The following is a 22,210-nucleotide window of genomic DNA, read 5'->3' on the forward strand; positions in this document are numbered from 1 at the left end:
TACAGCATTTGAGACTCTGGTTTATCTAAAAGCACACTTTTCTTTCTTTTGTATGTGTGGCTTTAGGCAACACAGCTGAAAAATGGACAGAACTACTGACTTCACTAAAACGGTAATTTTACTATAGGTTGCCTAGGCAGATAACATTTTTGGTAAAAACAAACCACTATACCAGATGCAAGGTTCTAAAAAAAAGTAGAGATACAGAGTAGAGATATTCTCAGAGCATTTCTCAGTCCTGTAGTTAACACGTACACGTAGAAGATGAGAGAGGGATGGTAAATTACATTTCTTTGTACCTTTTGGACTAAAAGCACGATTGCTGTTGAAGTCTGAGTGCCCACACCCCGTAAAACACCTCAAGATGACAATTTTCTCATTGTCATCAGTTGTAACCTTCAGGAAGAATGAGAATGGACCAATCTGAAGACAGATTATTTTATTAATAAATAAAAATACATGTTTTTGCATTGTTTCTTCAACGGGACCCTCTGCAACATATTCCACCTCAACTTGGCAAAACTATTTTCTTTCACTGTAATCATAACAGCTCAACTCAACTTTTCATCCTGTAACTTGCTAGAGAAATAGCAAGAGGAAAAGTCTGTCTGTGGTTTAATGGGATGAGCTCATATTTTATAACATATTTACAAAATCTGATTCTTCATCTGGTGAAGTTTCATTACTTAAAAAGTTAACGCTTCTCCCTGTCATGCTTCTATTTTTAATGATAGTTGACCTCTAAGTCAAGCACTCAGATGCTGAGGTAGAGCTCAGAGAAAAGTTGCTACAGGAAGAAGAGAGAAACCATAACCGCAATATGATGAACAAATATTAGCCATAGCTACAAAACATTCAAAAGTGTTTGCTACTAAAATATTCCTGAAATTACTCATTTTATACTGTACTTACAACATTTTACTGAAATGTACTTAAACACATGGCTAGCTTAAAGCTCATGAGAAATCTCATCTATTTCAAGGTGTTTAATCGCATCCTTAAGTCCCACACATTCTTCAGTGTACAGCTGCACCTGGTTTTGTTTTTCTTTTGTTGGTTAGGTTTTCTTTGTTTTTTTTTGTTTGCTTTATAACAACAAAGACTAAACCAAATACATATTCAGGGTAATACCATGTAAAAATGTAGGCCTGGTCCTTTAATAGATAGGAAATTCAGTGGTCTTTAAGCTTTACAAAGTAAATGTCACACAAAAACTAAGAGGACAATTCACTGTCATATTGTCAATTAATTTGTGTGCATAAACAAAACTGACTGCTTCTTATTGAGGTTAAAAGTGTTGCTGAACGTGGTAACATCACACTGGCAGCATCAAAATCATTACACAAGCACTGTACAAAGGAAATTTATATGGCTGAACAAGTAACATATCTTACATCCAATAGCTGGCTGCAAAGCTGGAAATGTGTGATATGTGGATGACTTAATAAGAAGCACGTTTACATGGATGGATGGGTAATGGCTGATTATATATATATATATATATTAATATGGAGTGGCACTGGCAGATATGTTCTAAATCCTACACACACACATTGTATATATCCATTTTACAGTGAGCAAGCTCTTCCTGAAGCACTAAAAGTCAGATTTGGCCCAGTTTCCAGATTCTGAAAGGAAGTGTAGTGCTAGTTTTTTTTCTTCTGGTATAACCCGTTACGATATATTAGAAGTTGTCTCAGTTGTCCTTATATCAGAAGAGCTCTGATATTGCCATTAATACATAATTCAATACTCTAGGCACACTAGAGCCCTATGTCTATCTACCTGAGAAACGTTCTTCCATCAGCTGATGGAAGTAGCCATTTTCCCCAAGTAGTTTTATCCCTAAAATTCCAATCAGGGGCCTCACCAGCACCATGAATACCAGCCATAGCAAACTATATAGCTGCTATGTGTCAGTCTCTGTCAGCACTCAAAGGACGGTATGTAATAACAGAATATATTTCTTTTATTTATTCCCCTTGTTATTAAAAACAGCCTTCTCATTAAAACCACCGATACTGTCTTAGTAACATCTTCCAGAAGACGAGAGCTGACCTAAAAAAAGAACTGACAGTATCAGTGACATGAACACTTCTGTTTTTCTGTCAACCCTACCTTGCAAGGTTACAAGAAATGGATGTCATTTGAATGTGTATCATGGATATTTTTTAAAACATTAACTATTTAGCTTTAAAAAAAAAGCATGCTTTCAAATCATACTTTTAATTCAGAAAAAATTTACATTTCTACTACATATGTATCAGTGGTAAGCATTTGTGCCTTTGACTAATGTAAAACTGTATTTCTCTAATTACATCAAACTCATATGAAACATGAGTCAGCTCAGTTTATTCTAAGTGTCAAAATGACTTGTTTGGTTTCTCTGTAGATGGTAAAAATAAAGCAAATACAAAACAATAAACTTAGTTTGGAGAAAATACCTTCAGAGTTTATCACCAGAAGATCACAGTACTGAAATCACAGCATGCTGAAATGGTGGAAGGTAGAGTAATTGAATTAAAAAAGAACAAAAAAAATAATATTTAAGTGTCACAAAGATTGTTATGCCATATGTAAAAGTCTGACAACAGTAAGAACAGCGTTTCTACTACAGATTTGTTGGAACATGAAAGACTCAGTTCCCTCAATTTTCTATACTTTTCTCTTACCATACAGTTAAGAAATCCTGCTATTACGCTTTATTACTGATCCTCTGCAGTTCAAAATGGGGGATTACTTTGGACCATCTGTGCTATGGCAAGACATCTACCTGTTCTAGCTTTCACATTGCTAGAAAGGGGACAATAAAATATCTAACCAACTCAAAAGTACCTCAAAACATTCTTTGGAAAGACATCTTCATTTTATTTGACCAACTTCTAGTTATGGCAATTTTTGTCAATGATTGTTTTCAGTTAAAAGCAAACTATCACTTAAGGCAACTATTTTAGCTTGCTAAATCTACTTTCTTCAGAAAAGTCCAGCCAGTCCATGGCTACATTGGAGTACAATGAAATATTTTAAGTAATTTGTTACTGGAAGCTATACAAGACAGCTTCCAGAGGTTCCTTTCAATCAACATTTCTACAATTCCGTACTTCACAGTAAGATGAATCACTTGTAATATACCAAGTCCAACAAACACTGATATTACAGAGATAAGACATACCGCATGCTCTGAGGTAACACAGAGCTACCTTTTAAAGCACGACTGTCACTTAAAAGAACACAGAAACGCTTACAGTATCTTTCATGTCATTTTCAATGAAATTAGCTTCAGTTAAAGCCCAAGGCTTCAGCCTTCACAGCAGAAGGGTGCCCACACCAGTGGGCTGCAACAACTGAGAGCTGTGGCTGCAGGGATTCAGCAACAAAGAGCCAACTACACCTGAAAGCTGATCTGCAAGGGGATAGCATCTGACACCTTCACACATTAAAGCAAACAAGCAAAAAAAACCCAAACAAACCACAGAATCAACACTGTATGAAAAGGTTCCAGCTGCACATAGAATACAAAAGCGACAGTTATGATGGTCTGTGTAATCTGATGAAAACAAATAACTTACCCAGTTCACAGCGCTGATGATCACCCAAATTTCATGAAAAAGGATTCACCGAGTTTTAGCTTCACTGCTGCTAGAGCCCTATCCTACACAACTGCAATCTATTGTTTAATTCTAGGTTAAAACAAAGTAATATCAATACGCACGCTGTTATATAAAAGGGCCAGGGGATGAAATTACATCAGTTTCTAATAAGGCCCTTTGAAACCCTAAACTAGCCAGTTAGCAGCCAAATTATTTTTCTTCTATTAGCACAGACTGAACAGCAAATCATGACTACAAGAAAAATAAATAAATAAACAGCTTAAAACCTTCCAAAAGTCCTATTTGCTGCACCAAAACACAACAAAGGAGTATCTAAGTCCTAAGCGACATTTACTACCTTACCCATCATCTCTCTCCTCAAAAAAAGCCTTTTCTTTCCCATATTCTTTGTAAATAAGATCTGTAAACTTCCCCCCTCCTATTCCAAAAACTAAATAGAAGAGTTTTTAACATACACACACTCCTTGAAAAAGCATCTCTAATCAGCATTTAGTAAAAAATTAACATATTTATTTGGAAGACAAACAACATAAAATCTGATGTTTCATTATATCTTCTGCATTTTTAATATGTTGCATATAAAATCTATAATAATTACAGTTATTAACATACTTTCCTTGGCCACTTCCATCCCCATAAAACCAATTTATTTTAAGTATTCTTTTATTTGATAAGTTGCAACCTGTATGTAATAACCAACATCATCACTTCAAAATAAAAGGAGACCATTTGCTTATTTTCTTCTAACTGAGAAATAAGTTTTACTGTTTTCGTCATTATCTTTCAGAATACTCTGCAACTGAACCTTTCCATCAACTAACTGCAAATTTCCCTACCATGCATAATTGTACGATTACGTTGTGCATCTGAATTTGGAAATTAAAATAGAACTGCGATCAGATCATGTTATAACATCCTCAAAGGTGTAGCACCATTGAAGGACAAGTATAATGCTATGTGGATAGTATAACACTAATGGGATAGAAAGTACTACATTAATAGCACGATGGCAAAGCCTTCAGCTATAGCAAACAAGAACAATCCCAAATAATACAGCCACAGACACAAAAACAAGGAAAAACAGCTGCTCACATTTGGAAGGCTTCAGGTAAGCAGGGACATCCAAAAAGAGACAACCTCAACTCCATTGCCAACCCTTAAATGAAGTCTGGGAAGAGGTGGATCCTGACTCCACCCCTTCTGTTACTCAGGTACATTGTATGTACCTGAACTCCCCTGGGTTGGCCCTGCCTTCCCACCAGGTGCTCAATCGGGTTCAGGCCATGACTTAGCATTTCCACTATAATGAGCCTCACCCCAACTCATTGCAGGACACCAGCTAGAACTGACCTGAACCTGATGGATTACTTCCTTCCTCAGTGTGAGGTCATGGTACGCATCAGTTTCCTGCCATTCAAAATATGACTATTTTTCTATGAGGCTGTGAGTAAAGATAGGAAAAATGAAATACAATAACCCTCTGGTCATTACTCTATTTTGATCACTCAACAATATTTACACTGAGACCAGATTCACTCCTCTCTGCTGCACAGGACTGGGTGTAAGAAGGCAAGGAAAAGCAAACAATTCACCAGAAGTGAAGCCGTACTACGCTTTGGCAAGGAGGCTAACTTCTGATCAGTCAGTGCATAAAGATTGAAATGGAGCAGGGGAAGGAAGTTTCCCACAAATGAAAATAGGAAAAATAAATAAATTAGTGACATAACACAATGTTATGTATATATTACATCTAATCAAGCACGTGGCTCAGGAAAAACAGCAACTGCTTGTTTCCATCAGATGCAACTCCAATCAAGGCTCAGAGAAGAGGGGTGCACTTAGGCTGCTGAAGGAAGCAGTGTGTGGTCATGCAGTCGCTACCCTGAGACAAAAGTCAAGGAATTTGTTTCTCATATGCTAACAAGGATACTGTGGAATTGCTCCTAACTCCAGTCATAAGAGTTTCACTGATTCAGTTTAAGTACAGGAATCATGGAAACAATTGTTTTGTATTTGTTTATTGTAAAAGAATAGAAGACAGAACAAACAACAATAGTTATCTCAGAATTATGGAAAAGACCAGAAGGATAAAAGCTGCCTTACAGCATTTTATATTTTAGAGGGACTATCTATCTATGTGCAGGAGTTAGCATAATTTCTTTTCTTTAAATTAGAACTTGAACATTTACATGCTAAATAACTTACATTGTTATTTAGCCATCCCAAGTAAAAATATCTGCCCCCCTTTCCCAATGAGAAAAGGCTCATAACAGACTGCTGAAAGAAATCAGAATTGGAGAAATGAATTGTAAACAAATTCAATAAAGGAATCTCTCTATTCAGAAAACTTGCCTGTCCATCAAATATTATCCAACTTTTAAACTATCTCAGTTGCAGAGACAGGAAGTCTTTCAAGTAACCATGGACTAGAATATTCAGGGCAAGATGCCAGCACAAGTTTGAACACAGGTCTTGCATTCATACTTATTCACACAATCTAATGTGCTTGCAGCAGGGGCTGGATCCTTAGGCAGCTACAATTTCCATGATCTAAAGCTTATGCACTCAGCTCCAGAGAGAAATTCTGAAGCCAAAATTAAATACCCATATGCCCTGAGCACCAGGGCATACCAGAAATGCTTCATGAAGACCAAGAACTGCCCAGAGCTAACTAGTACAAAACATACTAACCACTACAAAACACAACGTTAGTAGAAGATGAAGGGGTGTATGAAGTACATTTTCCTGGTGGTTAAACAACTAAAGCTTAAGTCTTCTCAGTCAGAGAACACCTCCTTCTACCTGGGATCTCCAGCCCGTCCTTGCCTGTGGCTTTTAAAGAACTAAGAGAGGAATAATATTTTATTTTTCAAAACTTGACTGTGAGAAGAGTTCAACTCTAATTATAATGAAGAGACCTATGAAGTGGGGAAACTGAAGGCCCATACCTGCTCTAGGCTGACAGATTTACATACAATTGATTTTCTCAAGATAGCAACATCCAGGATAGATGTTAATGTGGTCACACACCTAGCAGGAAAGGGGTGATGAAGGGGGACTCCTCTTAACTATTGTGTTGAAGTTCTGCTGCTGTTCAGCAAAGATGGAAAAGAATAATATACTGCCTTGAATGACGACTTTCTGTGACACCGACAGTACTGTATGATATCTATAATGCAACATGGAGTATACATCCCCTCCATATTTAATCTGCAAAACTGTTCTCACATAAGCAGAAAGTTATATAGTAACTATGAAAAACTAGAGATTAGATTATGATAAGAAAATAAAATAGATATTAAGCTACGCATTTATCAGGCATCTGGTGATGCAAAAATATTTTAACAATAGTGAAAACACATTTTTGCACTAAGTTCAACTGGCTCGTCTACTTCCCATTAATACTTGTACTACATATATTGCTGAGAGTAATTGTTTTGCAGACCATGAGAGAACTGCTTAATCTTTTATAACCTTTATAAAACTTTATTAAATTATGAAGCCATGTAGCTTTTACATGCTCTAAAGTTTTGGTTGGGAACTGTTTAAATACATAAATATATGCAGCTGTCCTGAGTAATGCCACCACAGTGACTTGAGACACTGTTAAGACTTTCCAGTTCTCTCCCATTTAAAATCAGCAATAAAACTCCAGTCCAAGATAAAGTCTCAGATAGGAGCAACCCAGTCAGGAGCAAAGTACTCCTTATTAAAGAAAATTACTAACATTTTAAAAACACACGAGCTCTTCTAAGTTCCTTGCACTTCTGTTACATATAAAAGTCTTTGCTATAAAAGGATATTAAAACTAGTTTATTACATGGATAACCTCTTTAGCATGCAAAAACAGAAATATGAAATCCCTTTATTGATCTTTAGTTCACTGAGCCCAAACTGAGACTCGTGGGTAACATGGTGCTCACAAATCTGCCATCATTGTGATTACTACAAATTAAGATGTTAAAAACAAAGCCAATATTTGGGATGACAGGCCTAGCCAAGTTTAATTTCAGTCAGAATATGCTGCCTCCTCAGAACTGCAGCCTGGTGGATAAGAAAGTCTGGAGACCACATCCTTAAAAGAAAGGAAAAATTAGAAAAGAAATAGAAGAAATGTCTGCTCATATTTTTCCCAGCTAGTTCATCATTCCCAGCTAGTTCATCAAAAACAAAGGGTATCTCCCTACAACCTAGTACAGGAAGATTCTATCAATACTCACAAACCTCTGGAAACCCAAGAGAGTTGAGTATGTCATCTGTAACAGCCTATCACCTGACATTTCTTGTTCATCTTGCTGATAACAATCACTTTAGCAAAACAAGCAGGCCACAATGGATATTCATTTTGATACAGTTGTTTGAAAAAAACATACTGCTATGCAAGACAACATTTTATTCAAGTGTATCTTAATTATATCCATCACCTCTCCAGAAAGTTCTAGTTATTCAAAATTCTGTATTACTATGTTCTCTTATCTTTCATTGTTAAAAAGTAAGATTAAAACCACTTATTTCACATACAAGTTAAGAAATAGTTAAAATATACAGACTTAGGTTTTTCCTAGACCTCAATGTAATTCTCAAATCTGAAGTTAAACCCCTTCATACACAATTTGAACAGAGTTCATTTTCTTTCCACTAACTTTCGCAGCTTTTGTACTTACTGACTGTTCACTTAGATCCTGAGAGTCTTCCATGGAGGTTGTTCAACTTTCTTTTTCTCCACAAGCAGAAATTATCTTCCGTTCAATTTATAGGTCAGTGGTCTAAATTAGAAAAGAGATAAAACAGATAACATATTAGTCTGTAGCCCTCACTTCTAAATAAATCTGCACTAAGCAAACCTTCTAATTGAAGCTGTGATTCCACTAAAATCTGCAGCAAAGTTCCCATTGACTTCTATGAAGTCTAATTTCGTATAAAAAATTTCAACACCTTCAATACTGTTTTGGGAAGCTATCTAAAATAGAAACAGGAAGAATGCTTAAGTAATAATTTTTCAACTCCTTAAAAAAAAAAAACTATGAAAACAATCCAATAACAAAGCTAAGATGTTTAATACAGCTAGCTGTTTAAGTAGACAAAAAAATAAAAATAAAAAAAGATAACCCTTGGGAAAGCATATTAGGCAGACAATTATGGAATGCAGAACAATACTGATTAATACACATTTAATGATAACCTCTTAGTCATTAAGCATCTGGTAGAAAAAGGTTATTATGCAATTATCAGCATGAAGTCCCTATTCTCAGGTCCATTACACTCCTTTAGGATTAAATAAAACTCACTAAGTGGTTTATAACAAGCAGCTCCCTGCAACGTGCTAAATGATAGACATTATCCTAATTATCCACTATGTTTATGCCACTCTTATACAGTGAATCATTGTTATCAAATATCTAAATCTTAAATATGAAAACTCTGAGAGTTCTGTGTAGTTAAGATTACAGTAACCTTAGCTATAAAGTCACAGAATCACAGAATTGTAACTGTTGGAAGAGACCTCTGGAGATCATTGAGTCCTCTTCCTAAAGCGGGTTCCCCACAGTAGGTCACTCAGGTAGACGTTCAGGTATGTTTTGAAAATTTCCAGAGAATGAGACTCCACAGCATCTCTGGACAGCCTGTTCCAGTGCTCTATCATACTCACAGGGAACAAGATTTTCCTCATATTTGTATGGAACTTCCTATGTTCCAGTTTGTGCCCGTTGTCCCTTGTCATGTCACTGGCCACCACTGAAAAGAGCCTAGTCCCATCCACTTGACTCCTGCCTATTAGAAGCATTGATAAGATCTCCACTCAGTCTTCTCCAGGCTGAACAGCCCCAAGTCTCTTGCCCTTTCTTCATAAGAGAGATCCTCCGTAGAATCCTAATCACACTTGGGACCCTCCACTGGACTCTCTCCAGCAGTTCTCTTTCTTGAACTGGGGGACCCAGAACTGGAAACAGTATTCCAGATGTGGCCTTACCAGGACAGAGAAGAGGGGGAGAACCACCTCCCTTGACCAGCTGGCCACACTGTTTTTAATGTGCTCCAGGATACTATTGGCCTTGGCAACAAGGGCAAGCTGCTTGCTCATGGTCAAACTGTTGTCCTCCAGGACATACAGGTCCTTTACAGAGCTCCATTCCAGCTGGTCAGCTCCAAGCTGCACTGATGCATGCAGTTTTTCCTATCCAGGTGAAGGACTTTGCACTTGCCCTTGTTTAACCTCATCAGGTTCCTCTCCGCCCAAGTCTCCAGCTCATTCTAGTGTCACTGAATGGCAGCACAGCCTTCTGGTCTGTCAACCACAGTTCCCAGCTTTGTATTGTCAGTAAACACACTGAGAGTGCATTATATCCATTCATCCAGGTCACTGATAGAGATGTTGAATAAGACCAGACCTATTACCAAACCCTGAGGAACAGCACTAATTGCAAGCCTCTCACTAGACTCTCACTACTTATCACAACCTTCTTAGCACTGCCAGTCAACCAGTTCTCAATCAGCCTTATGTCTGCTTGTCTATCCTACACACTTTTTAACCTTACCTACAAGCATGTTAAAGAGTGTAAAAAAACCTTGCTGAAGTCAAGGTACACAACATCCACTGCTCTGCCCTCATCTACGCAGTCAGTCATGACATCATAGAAGACTACAAAGTTGATCAAGCATGATTTTTCCCTTGAGAAATTTATGTTGAGTAATCTCAATAACCTCCTTTTCCTCTTGCTTGGAGATGAGATCTGGAATAAGCTGCTCCATCGCCTTCCCATGGTTGGAGGTGAGGCTGACTGCCCTGTAGTTGCCAGGACCCTCCTTCTTGCCCTTTTTTGAGAACTGGAGCTTGGCTTTCCTCCATCTCAGGCACCCCTCCTGTTCTCCATGACCTTTTCTAGATGATAGAGAGTGTTTTGGCAATCATTTCTGCCAGCTCCCTCAGCACTTATGGCTGTATCAAAACAGGGCCCATAGATCTGAGTGCATCAACTTTGCCTAGATGATTTCTGACCAGATCCTCCTTGACCAAAAGGAAGTCTTTCCTTCCCCATACTCTCTCTCTTCTCTCCAGGGTTTGAGATTTCTGAGAGGCATTCTTAGTAGAAAAGATTGAAGCAAACAAGGCTGTCTGTAACTCTGCCTTCTCAGTGCCTGTCTGCGATTACCAGGGCATCCACCTCATTCAGTAGCAGGTCCACCTTTTCCCTAGTCTTCTCCTTCTTCTCTTTTTGTTGTTAACACTTAAAGAAGTATTTCTTGTGTTCTTGACTTCCCTTACCAGATTAAATTCCACGTGGGCCTTAGCCTTCCTTGTTGCACCCCTGCGTGCACTGACAATGTTCCTATATTCCTCTCAAGTGGCTAGTTCCTATTTTCACATTCCATGTTTCCTTCTTCCATTTAAGTTTTTCCATGAGATCCTTGCTCTTCTCTGCAGGTCTTCTGTCACCTTTGCCTGATTTCTTACTGTTAGGGTTGCTATGATCTCAAGCTTGGAAGAAGTGGTTCTTGAATGACAACCAACTCTCTTGGATCTTCCAATGCTTTAACCCATGCAGTACCTCCAAGTAGGTTTTGAAGAGGTCAAATCACACAATTAAATATATTTCACTCTCCAATCTCAGAAAAAAAAATAATCCAGTTCACAGCAGGAGGTAATTTGCAATTTAAAATAAAGCAAGTGCCATGGATATTGTATATATCAATAATCATAAAATTATAAATCAAACCTAGTATGTCTTTTGTTCAAAAGAGAACAAAATGTATAATCATATGCAAATGCCTAAGTTAAGTAGCCCAAACAATCTAGCATTACTTAGATGTGTTTATCAAAAAGGTACCCTAAAATACTATGACCTGGGAGTATTCCCTATAACATAAACATTATGGAACCATTTTGGTTTAAAATTCTGGCCACTAGGCACTTGAACCTTATGCTATCTCCAACCTGCATAAATGCAATTATAGCTTATCTGAGCTATTTATAGCTGTTTGCATGCACTGGAGCTGCAGACCATTCTACTCACATCCCCACTCACCTCCCTGTGTTCACCTAGGAACAACTTCTCTTGGTTTAAAGTGTCACCTAATTCCACATCTCCATCTACTCTTCAAAACACTAACTTCCCAAATTTTATGGTGTTTTGCACTAGGTATTTCCTAGAACATACACAATCTACTTTTATTCAGTCTCCCCTTGATCCTGCTGCTGTATTGCAGTTTCTTGTTTTCCCGGTGGTACACGTTCAACCTTAACAAAAAGCTGCAAAGAATTTTGTCTTTCAAAATGGAGGAAATCTCCTCTTAGTTTCAAAGAGATTCGAGACATGGATATCTTTGCCTAGGGTACCTTCAGCAGAACAGAAACCACCTTCCATAGTTTCTGACCTACACAGAGCTAACAGCCTTGTATCTGTAAAAGTTTTCTGCAATCTTTGTCAAGCTTAGACAAAAGTGAAATTGAAAGCTTTCTTTAAAACACTCAGTATAGGCAAATTTAAGACAGGAGGCTACTGAGAACAATGGATATTTTGAAAGAAAGCAGTTCTACGTGGGATTTCCTGTAGCAGGCCATTACTCATCCTCTCCTGCCAAAGAAGGCAATTCCAAACACAAACGTGAATTTTCACAAATGATCCTGAAATATTTGACATAGAACTTAAACACAAACTCTGTTTTAATTTAATTAGGAGTTTGAAATGTGTGCATTAGTAAAACTGCACAAGAAAAACTGGTGAAGCACTCAACAGTAAAATAAAACATTCAGAACAAAATCAGCATTTTTTAAGTCTGCTGACCGCAGTTACATTGACTGGATCACATTCAAACAGTAAATGCTCTAAATCTGACTGTTGGTCACAGAAAGTGATAAGTATCTCACTTTCTGTATGAAAGTCAACTACAGAACCATAGCATAACAAACGGAAACATACTATTGTATTTCTGTATTAATCAGGATCCTACCCAAAGTACACTGAAATCAATGGATGCATGTCATCTTTTTCCTTAAAATATCTAGATTATCATCAACAGCTTAGATGAATCCTAACCAGTTAGGTTCAACAAGAGTTCTACTATTAAGAACCACCTATGTCTCAACCACAATATGTATGTACTGTGTCCCAGTATGCAAGTGAATGTACCCACTGAAATGCATCATTAAATATATTACTTGCACTAGTCATCTCCATAAAAGATGGACCTTGAGGAATTTTTAAAATGACTGAACTACAGGACAAGCTTATTTTAATTTTTGCGTAAATATACTATGTGCTAAATATAACTTTTCACAAGTATATAACATTATAATAGGTTTTAGGGCTCTGCTGTTCATTTTCACATTGCTTCAAAACTCAAATATTGTATTACTGGAAATTAAGATATTGTTTTTAATAAAATTCAGATTTATAGTTTTATCAGCATTCTACCTAATGGTCCAGCACATCAACAACTAAATCCTACTAAATTTTGAGCCCAGCTAAAGCCACTGATTATAACCAACTGCTAACACAATGATTTTTATAATGGCAGTTATTCCAATTGCACTTAGATCAAATCCTTTAGGATTTAGTTTAATAAATTTATAAAAGAGGAGAAAAACCATTAGAGAAGTCAGTGATTTAAATAAGACCAACATTACTCCCTAATAAAGATATAAAATTAAAGGATAATAGTAACCTCGTGCTGTTTTATGAGGCAATAATCCAGTTACCAATCCAACCTTGTAGTTTATCCCATCAAGAGAACCAGATTAAAAACAGAGGGATGGAGGGCACTCTTATCCCTTTTATACTGCAAGTGTTTCTAAGTGTTTTTAACTATTTTTAAAACTGTTGTTAAAAGTCTTAAACTCGCAGACAAGCTAGAATGAAGAAAAATGCCTGTTTCTGCTCTTGATCCACTCCTTGCAGATGTGGCTTTAAAGCTGATGAAGTGTTTTATGCACTCAGATAAAAATTTTACCTTTCTAAGAAATGTCTTAATTAGGAGGATTCCTGACTTTCCTCATCAACAAATGCACTTAAATATAATTTTTTATTTATTTATTTTTATCTTGGGGAATAAAACACTTCATCAAATTTAAACTGCAACTTCCAGGACTCAGCTATGAGGAGAAACATGTGTTTGTTCCCAGAGATATACCCACAAGTTTTAAAAATAAAAAAGTATCAAGAACTCCTCAAGGATCTCCTGCATACAGCTTTATAAATAACTGAAAATGCGAGATAGCAAGAACACAATCTCTTCCCTAGAAAGGATTTCTTCAGGCTTTTATTCAACAACAACAAAAAAAGAAATTGTAGTAAATAAGCAATTGACTGAGTCAATTTCATTTCATACGAGATGTGGAAAAAGATCAAGTCTTGCAATTTTCCAACACTCAAAACAGAATGCAAATCTTGGGAACTCGCAGGCAAAAAAAAACAGCTTTTAAGGACATGGCATTTTCCAAGAGTATCTCTCAACTTGCTTCTGGCCCTCTACTCAGCCAGATGGGGGGACAGCTTTCCAACAAAAGTCCTTTGTCTGGAAGACGAGCTTTACCATCAAAATGTTTTGTTCATTTCACCTTAACTTAAAAACCTAGAAAAGCTTTGCTAGATGAAATAACTTAAGAGAAGGATCCTCAGCATCTACCACAACAATATATTTTCAAATAATAATCCCACATTGAGAATATAGTCAGATTCTTTTCATTTTTCTTCACCTACACAACACCTTCTTCTTTTCTAGTTATATCACAGAGATCTTCTGGTTGTATAGTATAGCACCTGGACCTTCCTAGTCAAGTTTACTATATTATTCTTACATTATAAATTGTGTCAGTAATAGATAAGCAGAAATTATGCCACTGTAGTTAACACAATTACTTCATAGCCACAAAGAAGAGCCATTTCTATGACAGCCACACACTGATGAAGAACACAAAATATTAACTGACAAATGGTCACAAACAGAATATTTTATCATTTTCTTGTTCTCAACCTCAGACACCTGTGATAGCCGAAGTACTCAGTGCTTATAATCACAACTGAAGATATGGAGCATGTTCACAGTAAGGTGCCATTGTTTGAGTAAACAAACAGAGGGTCAAAGGGTTGAGCTCTTCCAGTGTTAGGCAAGACTCTTGTTTGGGCTCCACATCTTTCCTATGGAGCATCTGAGGAGTTGCACTCCTAAATATAAGGCACTATGAAAAGTTATGCAAGGAAGGCAACAAATAAATGAATTGCTGCTGAATGTGTGCAAAAGACTATAATACACATGTACTGTGATCTAAATTAGATAACTTCATAATTGCTTATTCCCATGAATAAGCTTAATTCTTGGAAGGTACAGGAAAGAGGGTACAAACAATAACACTGTTTAGCACTTAAGCAATTTCTGCTTGAAGAGCATTCTTATTCCTAGCTGTCTGCATGCATATCACCTATAGTAAGCTATGAGAAAGGTAAAATAGAACCCAAATACGCTAAAAATCAAGGAAATAAAAACCTGATTTATTAAAATATTAAATTATTGTAAAGCTATAATAAAAAAACATTCTGCTTTCTCAGTTTCTATTAGTATCACATTTGGAAAAGAGGAAAGACCCATGCTCCAAATGAGAAATAATGATGTGCTTGATAAGCTGGCTTTCTTCAAAGCTCATTGCAAGCAGACAAGCAAATAAGAAAAACCATACTAATTTAACATATTTGAAATAAATTATATCGTTTAGGTCTTCTAGACACTGGAGATCATTGTCTGATCTTGTTTTGGTAGAAAAAAAATATCATCTTTCTTAAGTTGTAGGGGAAAATGAAATTTCCGTTCTTAATGTAATTTCTGAAAAGATGTTAGTTGATATATTTGCCATGGTTAACTGTGGGTTTGTCTGTTTTTTTGTTGTTGTTGTTGTTTTGTTTTGTTTTTGTTTTTTATGTTCTAGGTTGCTGTCTTTTCTCTTATGCAAATGCTGTATCATCTTGAAAAGAATGTCAACTCTAATTAAAACTATTTCCCAGTGGAAAAAAAACAAAACAAAACAAAAAACAGTAAGTAAGTAAAATTATCATTTATATCTAATTTCAAGGGAAAGCTAACGACTAGCAGATTCTAATTATAATTGTAATAAACAACTAAAAAGGCAAGCAAAGGAATTCTGGCAGTAGGATTTAGACATCTACTGCATTCCTGAGGAAAACTGGCAGGTGAAGAGAAATATATATAGCATTCAGAACATACATATATTTTTAGCTCTCACATTTTAATTCCTGCTTTCCTTTTAATCAGAAGGGTACCTGCAAGAGGTAGAAGTGGCCTGCAGATCTTGCTAGCTTATCTAGGGTTAGCTGAGGTAACTGGTCTCTACCTCCTGAAACTGAGGTGGGTGAAATGAGCCTCCTGGAAAGCTCGCATTGTCTTACACATACAAGCCTTTCTTCACTATCTGGCTAATTAAGAGATATAAGAAATATCCATCTTCCTATCTCTATTATCTCTATTCCATCTCTATCTCTATTTTAACACTGTATTTTTTCTAAGGCTTTCATCTCTATAGGATAGGGACCTTTTTGGATCTGTGCAGTTTCAGACATTTTTTTCTTTGCTGAGGATCAGACTTTTACCCTTGCTGAAGTTTCAGAATTTTCCAGTCCCTCCTGTAGCATGTTCAGGACATACATCTCCATCTACGAGTGACCTCCAGAGCCACGAGCTCTCTCCCTTCTCTCAGAGGCCCTGGCCCACAGAGGGTGGATGGCTCTACACACCACACCTGGGTGACAACTTATTTTAGCTTGGTATGTCCAGTGGCCCCTGGTGGAGGCAAAGCTTCTTGGCTGGGCTTCTGGGCCTACAGCAATTTGTGTTTGCTTAAATAGAGAAGATGTGTCATTATTCCTCATTTTGAGTTATCAGAATGACTCCAGGAATTCACACAGCAACTTACACATTTGACTCCAGGGCAGGACTGCACAGAGGGGACATGGGAAGGCTCTGCAGGACCTACCAAGGAGTACACAATGAGCCTGGCCACTTTCCCTGTAATGGGGAACACTCAGGGAACAATCAGATGCAAAGATGCCAGTATACCAGCCAGATGGAGAGAGCCAAGCAGGAGCAGCTGAGGACCTGCTCACCAGCCTCATTCTTCCACGCTACCTGGCATACATATGCAGAAGACCATGCACATACCCAAACTTGGCATATTATATATATATGTGTATATTCAAACATATACAGAAACTCTACATCCAAAGTGGGTAAGTTTTAGGGTTCTATGTCAGATATTATTAACATGAAAACAAAGCTAGGAAGTAAAAATAAAATCCTGGTTTCTAAAACGAGGAGGCTTGAGTTCACAGGAGATCCAAGGTCTGCTCATTACCCAGAAAAATAAAAGGTATTTTGTCCTGGTAACACAATTCAGACATTTCCACATCTTGACGCAGCAGAATTATCCACACTGAGTTTTCACAAATGTTCAGAATTGAGAATGATGTTTTGACACCAATTAGATGTTTACAGCTCTATCCTTATCTACCTTCTGTTTACTTCCTCCCTCTGCTTCAAATTTACACGTCTCTAACTGGAATATAATATGCTATTTCCATCTTACTTTCTGAGCAAGTGAATTCATGCCAGATATTAAATGCAGTAATTGAAACAAACATGATTCATACCATCAAGCTGTGATACACTGAAAACCTTTCATAATTCAAGTCAAATGATTGCCTTCCATGCCAGTCACCATGTATTTTTTACATGCAGTCCTGTGAATTCTGCATAGTCTTTGGTAAACACTTGTATTAATTCACATTGTCCATTCTGCACAGTTTGCTTCCTCAGACTGAGTTTCCTGAGGGAGAGCATTGCCTGTGCTGTTATTGTGGACGTTTTATGCAAGAAAAATTAAGCGGATTTCCCCTTTCTGTATCAGATATTTCTAACTAGAAAGAAAACCACAACATCATAGAACCATTTGGAATAGTTAAAGGCAGGCCTCAAGATGAAAAAGTATAGCAATACAGATCAAGAAGTCTCTGCATCAGTTATGTTAGTAACACATAGGTCTGTGATGGGTCCTTTGACCCATTGTTATTGTACAACAAAACAAGTAGAAAAACAAGAAAAATGAAAGACTTCTTGGTAAATGGTAAAGAACCATGAGCACTATTTCTCATTTAGTTCTGGTAAAATAATGATTTAGCGCAGTATTTGTCTCTCTTGCAAAGATCAGAGAGTTGCAGTCAACATCTCAATGTCCAAGTGGAGACCAGTGATGAGTGGCACTCCTCAAGGATCAGTGCTGAGACTTTGTAGGCAACACAGACAGTGCGATCAAGTGCACCCTCAGCAAGTTTGCCACTGACACCAAGATGAGTGACAGAGTTGACAAGCATCTGGGTCAGGGCAACTCGAGGCACAGATAAAGGCTGGTTGAAAATGGCTTGAGAGCAGGTCTGAGGAGAAGGATTTGGGGTTGCCAGTCGATGAAAGATTCAACATGAGGCAGCGATGCATGCATGCAGCCCTGAAGGCCAACCGTATCTTGGATTGCATGAAGAGAAGCATGACCAGCAGGTGATTTTGCCCCTCTACTCTGCCCTTGTGAGACCCCTGCTGGAGTACTGCATCCAGTTCTACAGCCCCCAATACAAGAATGACACGGAATTGTTGGAACAGATCCAGAGGAGGGCCAAGAAGATGACATAGAGCTGGAGCACCTCCCCTATGGGAACAGGCTGAGAGCTGGGGCTCTTCAGCCTAGAAAAGAGAAGGCTTCAGGGGAACCGTATAGTGGCCTTCCAGTACCTGAAGAGGGCCTACAGGAAAGCTGGAGAGGGAATTTTTATAAGGGCATGTAGTGACAGGATGAGGGGAAATTATTTTAAACTAGAAGAGCATAGATTTCATCTAGATATTAGGAAGAAATTCTTTAGTGTGAGGGCAATGAGACGTTGGAACAGGTTGCTGAGCGAAGTTGTGGATGCTCATTCACTAGAATCATTCCAGGCCAGGCTTGATGGGGCTTAGAGCAACCTAGTGTAGCAGGAGGTGTCCCTGCCTATAGCAGGGTGGTTGGAACTAGATGATCTTAAAGGTCCCTTCCAACCAAAACCATTCTATGACTCACCAGTTTTACAGGTACCCAAATATGGCTCAGAAAAACTCTTCTTCTACTCCCATCCCACACCTGTGCAACAAATATCAAGGACTAGCGTTCAGAACTTCAGAGTGGAAAATTATAAACTCATCCTTTCCTCTCTCATCCTAATACTGCATAGTACACTGTGAAATTGGCAAGACTGAAAACAGAGCTATGAACCTCCTGGTGCTTGGTGCTCTCCCAACTGCGAAAGACCACTTTACTCACAGTTAGGTAAAGCATACAGCTACCCAGACCACTTCTGACTCACTTCAGATTAATCAATCACAGGTTGTTCCAGCCACAAATAAATAAAACAAATGTGATGACTGTTTATGGACTCAGTTTGTAAACAAATCCAATCAAGAATCTCATTATGTTCCTGTTAAAGTAAAGGCATATAGATTTGCAAAAAACTGCGCATAGTGTTTTCAAACTTATCAGTAATCAAAACCACACCAACTTAACAAAAAAGAAAAACAATTCTCAGGAAAAAAAAAAAAAAAAAGTAATGCAAAGATGCCACTCTTAAAAATCTGAGTTTTTTCCTTACCAGCTGTCCAACTAAATGTTCTGGACAACTAGGAATTTTTAAGAGAGTTTTATTTTTAATACATGGCATATTTTGGTTAATTTCTGAGATATTTTGCCTCTCATTTAAAAAAAAAATAGCTGAAAACAAACCAAATGAAATATTCTAGCTATTTTTAAACAAGTCACTGAAAACAGCAAGAATAAAAAGTTATGGTTAATCAGGCAGAATATTTAAAGAGATGCAGTCAACTTGAAAATACTAATTGTGTAGGATTTCCTCTCCCTAAATTTACCTTAGACATTAAATAATCTCCTTATGACATAAAACAGCATAAGGTAACAAGAATTTTGGACAACTTAAAGAGAAGCACATTCTCCAAAGTTAACCCACTGAATCCAATTACATGTTAAAATGAAAGCTGTGACAGCATACTACAAGTATCTTTGCATTCACCTTGTTTTTAAAAGTCCTGCCATGGTTTCAATTCCATATTAAGCAGTTACATGCTTCAGTGAGGACAAGATGCTAGTTTTTGAAGAAGACCACATAATAGCTACACTTCCCTAAAACACCTGGCTGAATTAAGGGGTGGGCAGCTTGCCCATCCACCTGACTACTCCCAGTCATATCTCAGGTGGTTTTCTGCCCAAGGTGAGGATAATTACTGCTCATCCAAACTCAACAGTTGCACTAAGCCAATCGAGTTAAACTGAAACATTCAGATGAATGAAGAGGAGACAAATTCTTATATCCCACCTCTGTACCCCATAAAGAAAATGCTGAGACTGATATTAAAGTTGCTGTGTAGTCTACGTATTTGATGCTACTGACTCTCCTAAAAACTATCTGTCCTCATTTTGATTCAAGGCCTATCATCAGTCTTCATACAGAATATAAATGTCATCAAGTACTTTGAACAGCTCAACATCCCGCAGGGAAGCTTCTTTCACTGAGAGCCAGCACTAGATATACAACACAAAGTAATTGTGATAAATAGGTATTCTCGTATTTTAATCATACCAAGCACTTTGACAATGGCTTCTTTTACAGATTGCCTTTCCCCTACTTGGATATTTATTAGTTGTGATCAGATACACTTTTCAATTGTTTAATTACTCTTGTGGTATTACGTCTGGAACTTCCTCAGCTTTCCTAGCTCCCTTTCTAAAGTTAGAACAGTATGCATCTCTCCAGCAGTAGCTGCACCCATACTACCTATGCAGGTGACACCATCCCTCTTCCTCTGTGTAATCCTTTTTTAAAACAGTTACTGCTCCTTTTTTGGTTAGGTCACTAATGTGATCATTTGCTGTGGGCTCTGGTTGTTGTTGTTTTCTGTTTTGTTTGTTTGTTTTTGTAGTTGCCTGTTTGTTTTAAATAAACCACTGGCTTGTACCAAAGCACAAACTCTACTTGCTCTCAGTTTACTGAAGGAGCCAGATGACTGTTTCAGCAATCTGTTCTCTTTGTTGCTTACTCTTTCCTCAATTTTTGTAGGAGCAGTACTGCAGGTAGCTATTGCAGTCTAATGACAAAATTACAACATCCTTTTTAAGAAGAACTTATCTCTTTACTTAGGTCAGAAAATGATCTAATAAAAGTAGCAATCTACTTCTCATAGACCTCATTGGTCTTTGCATCACTGTTAAAACAATAAGTAGTTTTGATTTGATGAGTAACCCCTGACAGACTCTGAGTAATACCACACTCTTTAAATATTCATTAGCAAGGAAGTATTTTTGAATCCATGATTTAATTTGCTTTAAAATCCATTTCACTTATGTCAAGTCAGTTTTGTATCCTTCAGGTTATTAAGCAAAAACCCATGTCAAGTCCAAAATCTCAAAAAACTATATGACATCGCTACTCTTATCTCTAGAAATCAAACTTGTACTCACATCAAAAATAATATTACTATTTTGGCATGTTCAAGTTTTCACAAGCCCATGATGTGGTAGACTGTGTGCATTTCTGTATTATATGTGAACAACATACAAAAGGCATTTGAATGTGAGAGCATGTAAGTTAATACTTTGTGACAGTGGAGACTAACAGAAAATCATTTCCATAAATTAAGCACTTGTCTAGAGCAACAGCTAATTAATGGTTACTTTTTAGAAATTATCCAACATCTTTCCACAGGCATAGCAGTAAAAGAATGCAGCCAGTCATGAGCGCTACGGGCTATGGAGATGACAATCTCCTGCTTGGGCAGTTGCCTCTTTCTCATGAGCTTTTGGACAGTGGTGTCCAGATCTGGAAAGTTTATGAACTTTGGTTTCACATCCAACCTCCAGCCTTCCTCTGAATACACTACGTCTGCCTTCTCCAAAGGTACTGACACTTTCCTCACTGAATGTATATCTGCAAATTATTTGCAACTTCTTTAGCTTTAGTTAAAGAATACGTTCACAACTTTTATTAAGTGTTAAGAGGTCATTTTTGTAGGCAAAGTTTTCATTCTGAAAAATTCCACCTATTCCACAGACTTGACCCCGCACTTCAATTAATAGAGGTGACAGATTAGGTAACCAAGGCTGTGGTTCCACAAGTATTTCTGCAGCACCAGTGCCAGCTTCAGCAGCATGGGTGCTGCCACTCATCCCGACCTTTGCATCATGCCAGCAGTTTCTGAACCATGGCGAGGAGCAGATCCAGCTCAAACAAGTGGCCAGCAGAGGAGAGGTAAGGATTGTTTAAGAAGTATTGCCACCAAATGAGAAACCACAGATTCAGACTCTTTCATGCTCTGCCATAGAAAACGGAGAGACATAAATACTTCAGATACAGTCAGCCATATGTATGAACTAGTCACAAGTTGCTTGTTCTCACCAAGACCCTAAAAGAACTGAAACTGTGAGAACAGAGCAAAGACATTCCTCATCCTACAGATCCTACAGCCTATCTGCTGGAGGCTTATTCCTGATTTGACAGCATCTCTTGAGT

General features: G+C 37.6%; 1 protein-coding gene across 4 annotated transcripts in view; it reads right to left on the reverse strand.

Annotated features, from left to right (window-relative positions):
• EYA4 (EYA transcriptional coactivator and phosphatase 4) overlaps positions 1–22,210 on the reverse strand; it is a 148,932-nt gene that overhangs the window by 119,982 nt on the left and 6,740 nt on the right. For all 4 annotated transcript variants that reach the window (XM_065733743.1, XM_065733734.1, XM_065733717.1 and 1 more), the window contains exon 2: positions 8,276–8,377. In XM_065733743.1, the coding sequence (XP_065589815.1) occupies positions 8,276–8,308 (33 nt within the window). In that variant the 5' untranslated portion in view covers positions 8,309–8,377. The remainder of the gene's footprint in view (positions 1–8,275; positions 8,378–22,210) is intronic.

This window comes from Cyrtonyx montezumae, unplaced genomic scaffold (assembly GCF_038088225.1).
Source record: "Cyrtonyx montezumae isolate F1298 unplaced genomic scaffold, pur_monq_1.0 scaffold_0, whole genome shotgun sequence".
NCBI classification, from domain to species: domain Eukaryota; kingdom Metazoa; phylum Chordata; class Aves; order Galliformes; family Odontophoridae; genus Cyrtonyx; species Cyrtonyx montezumae.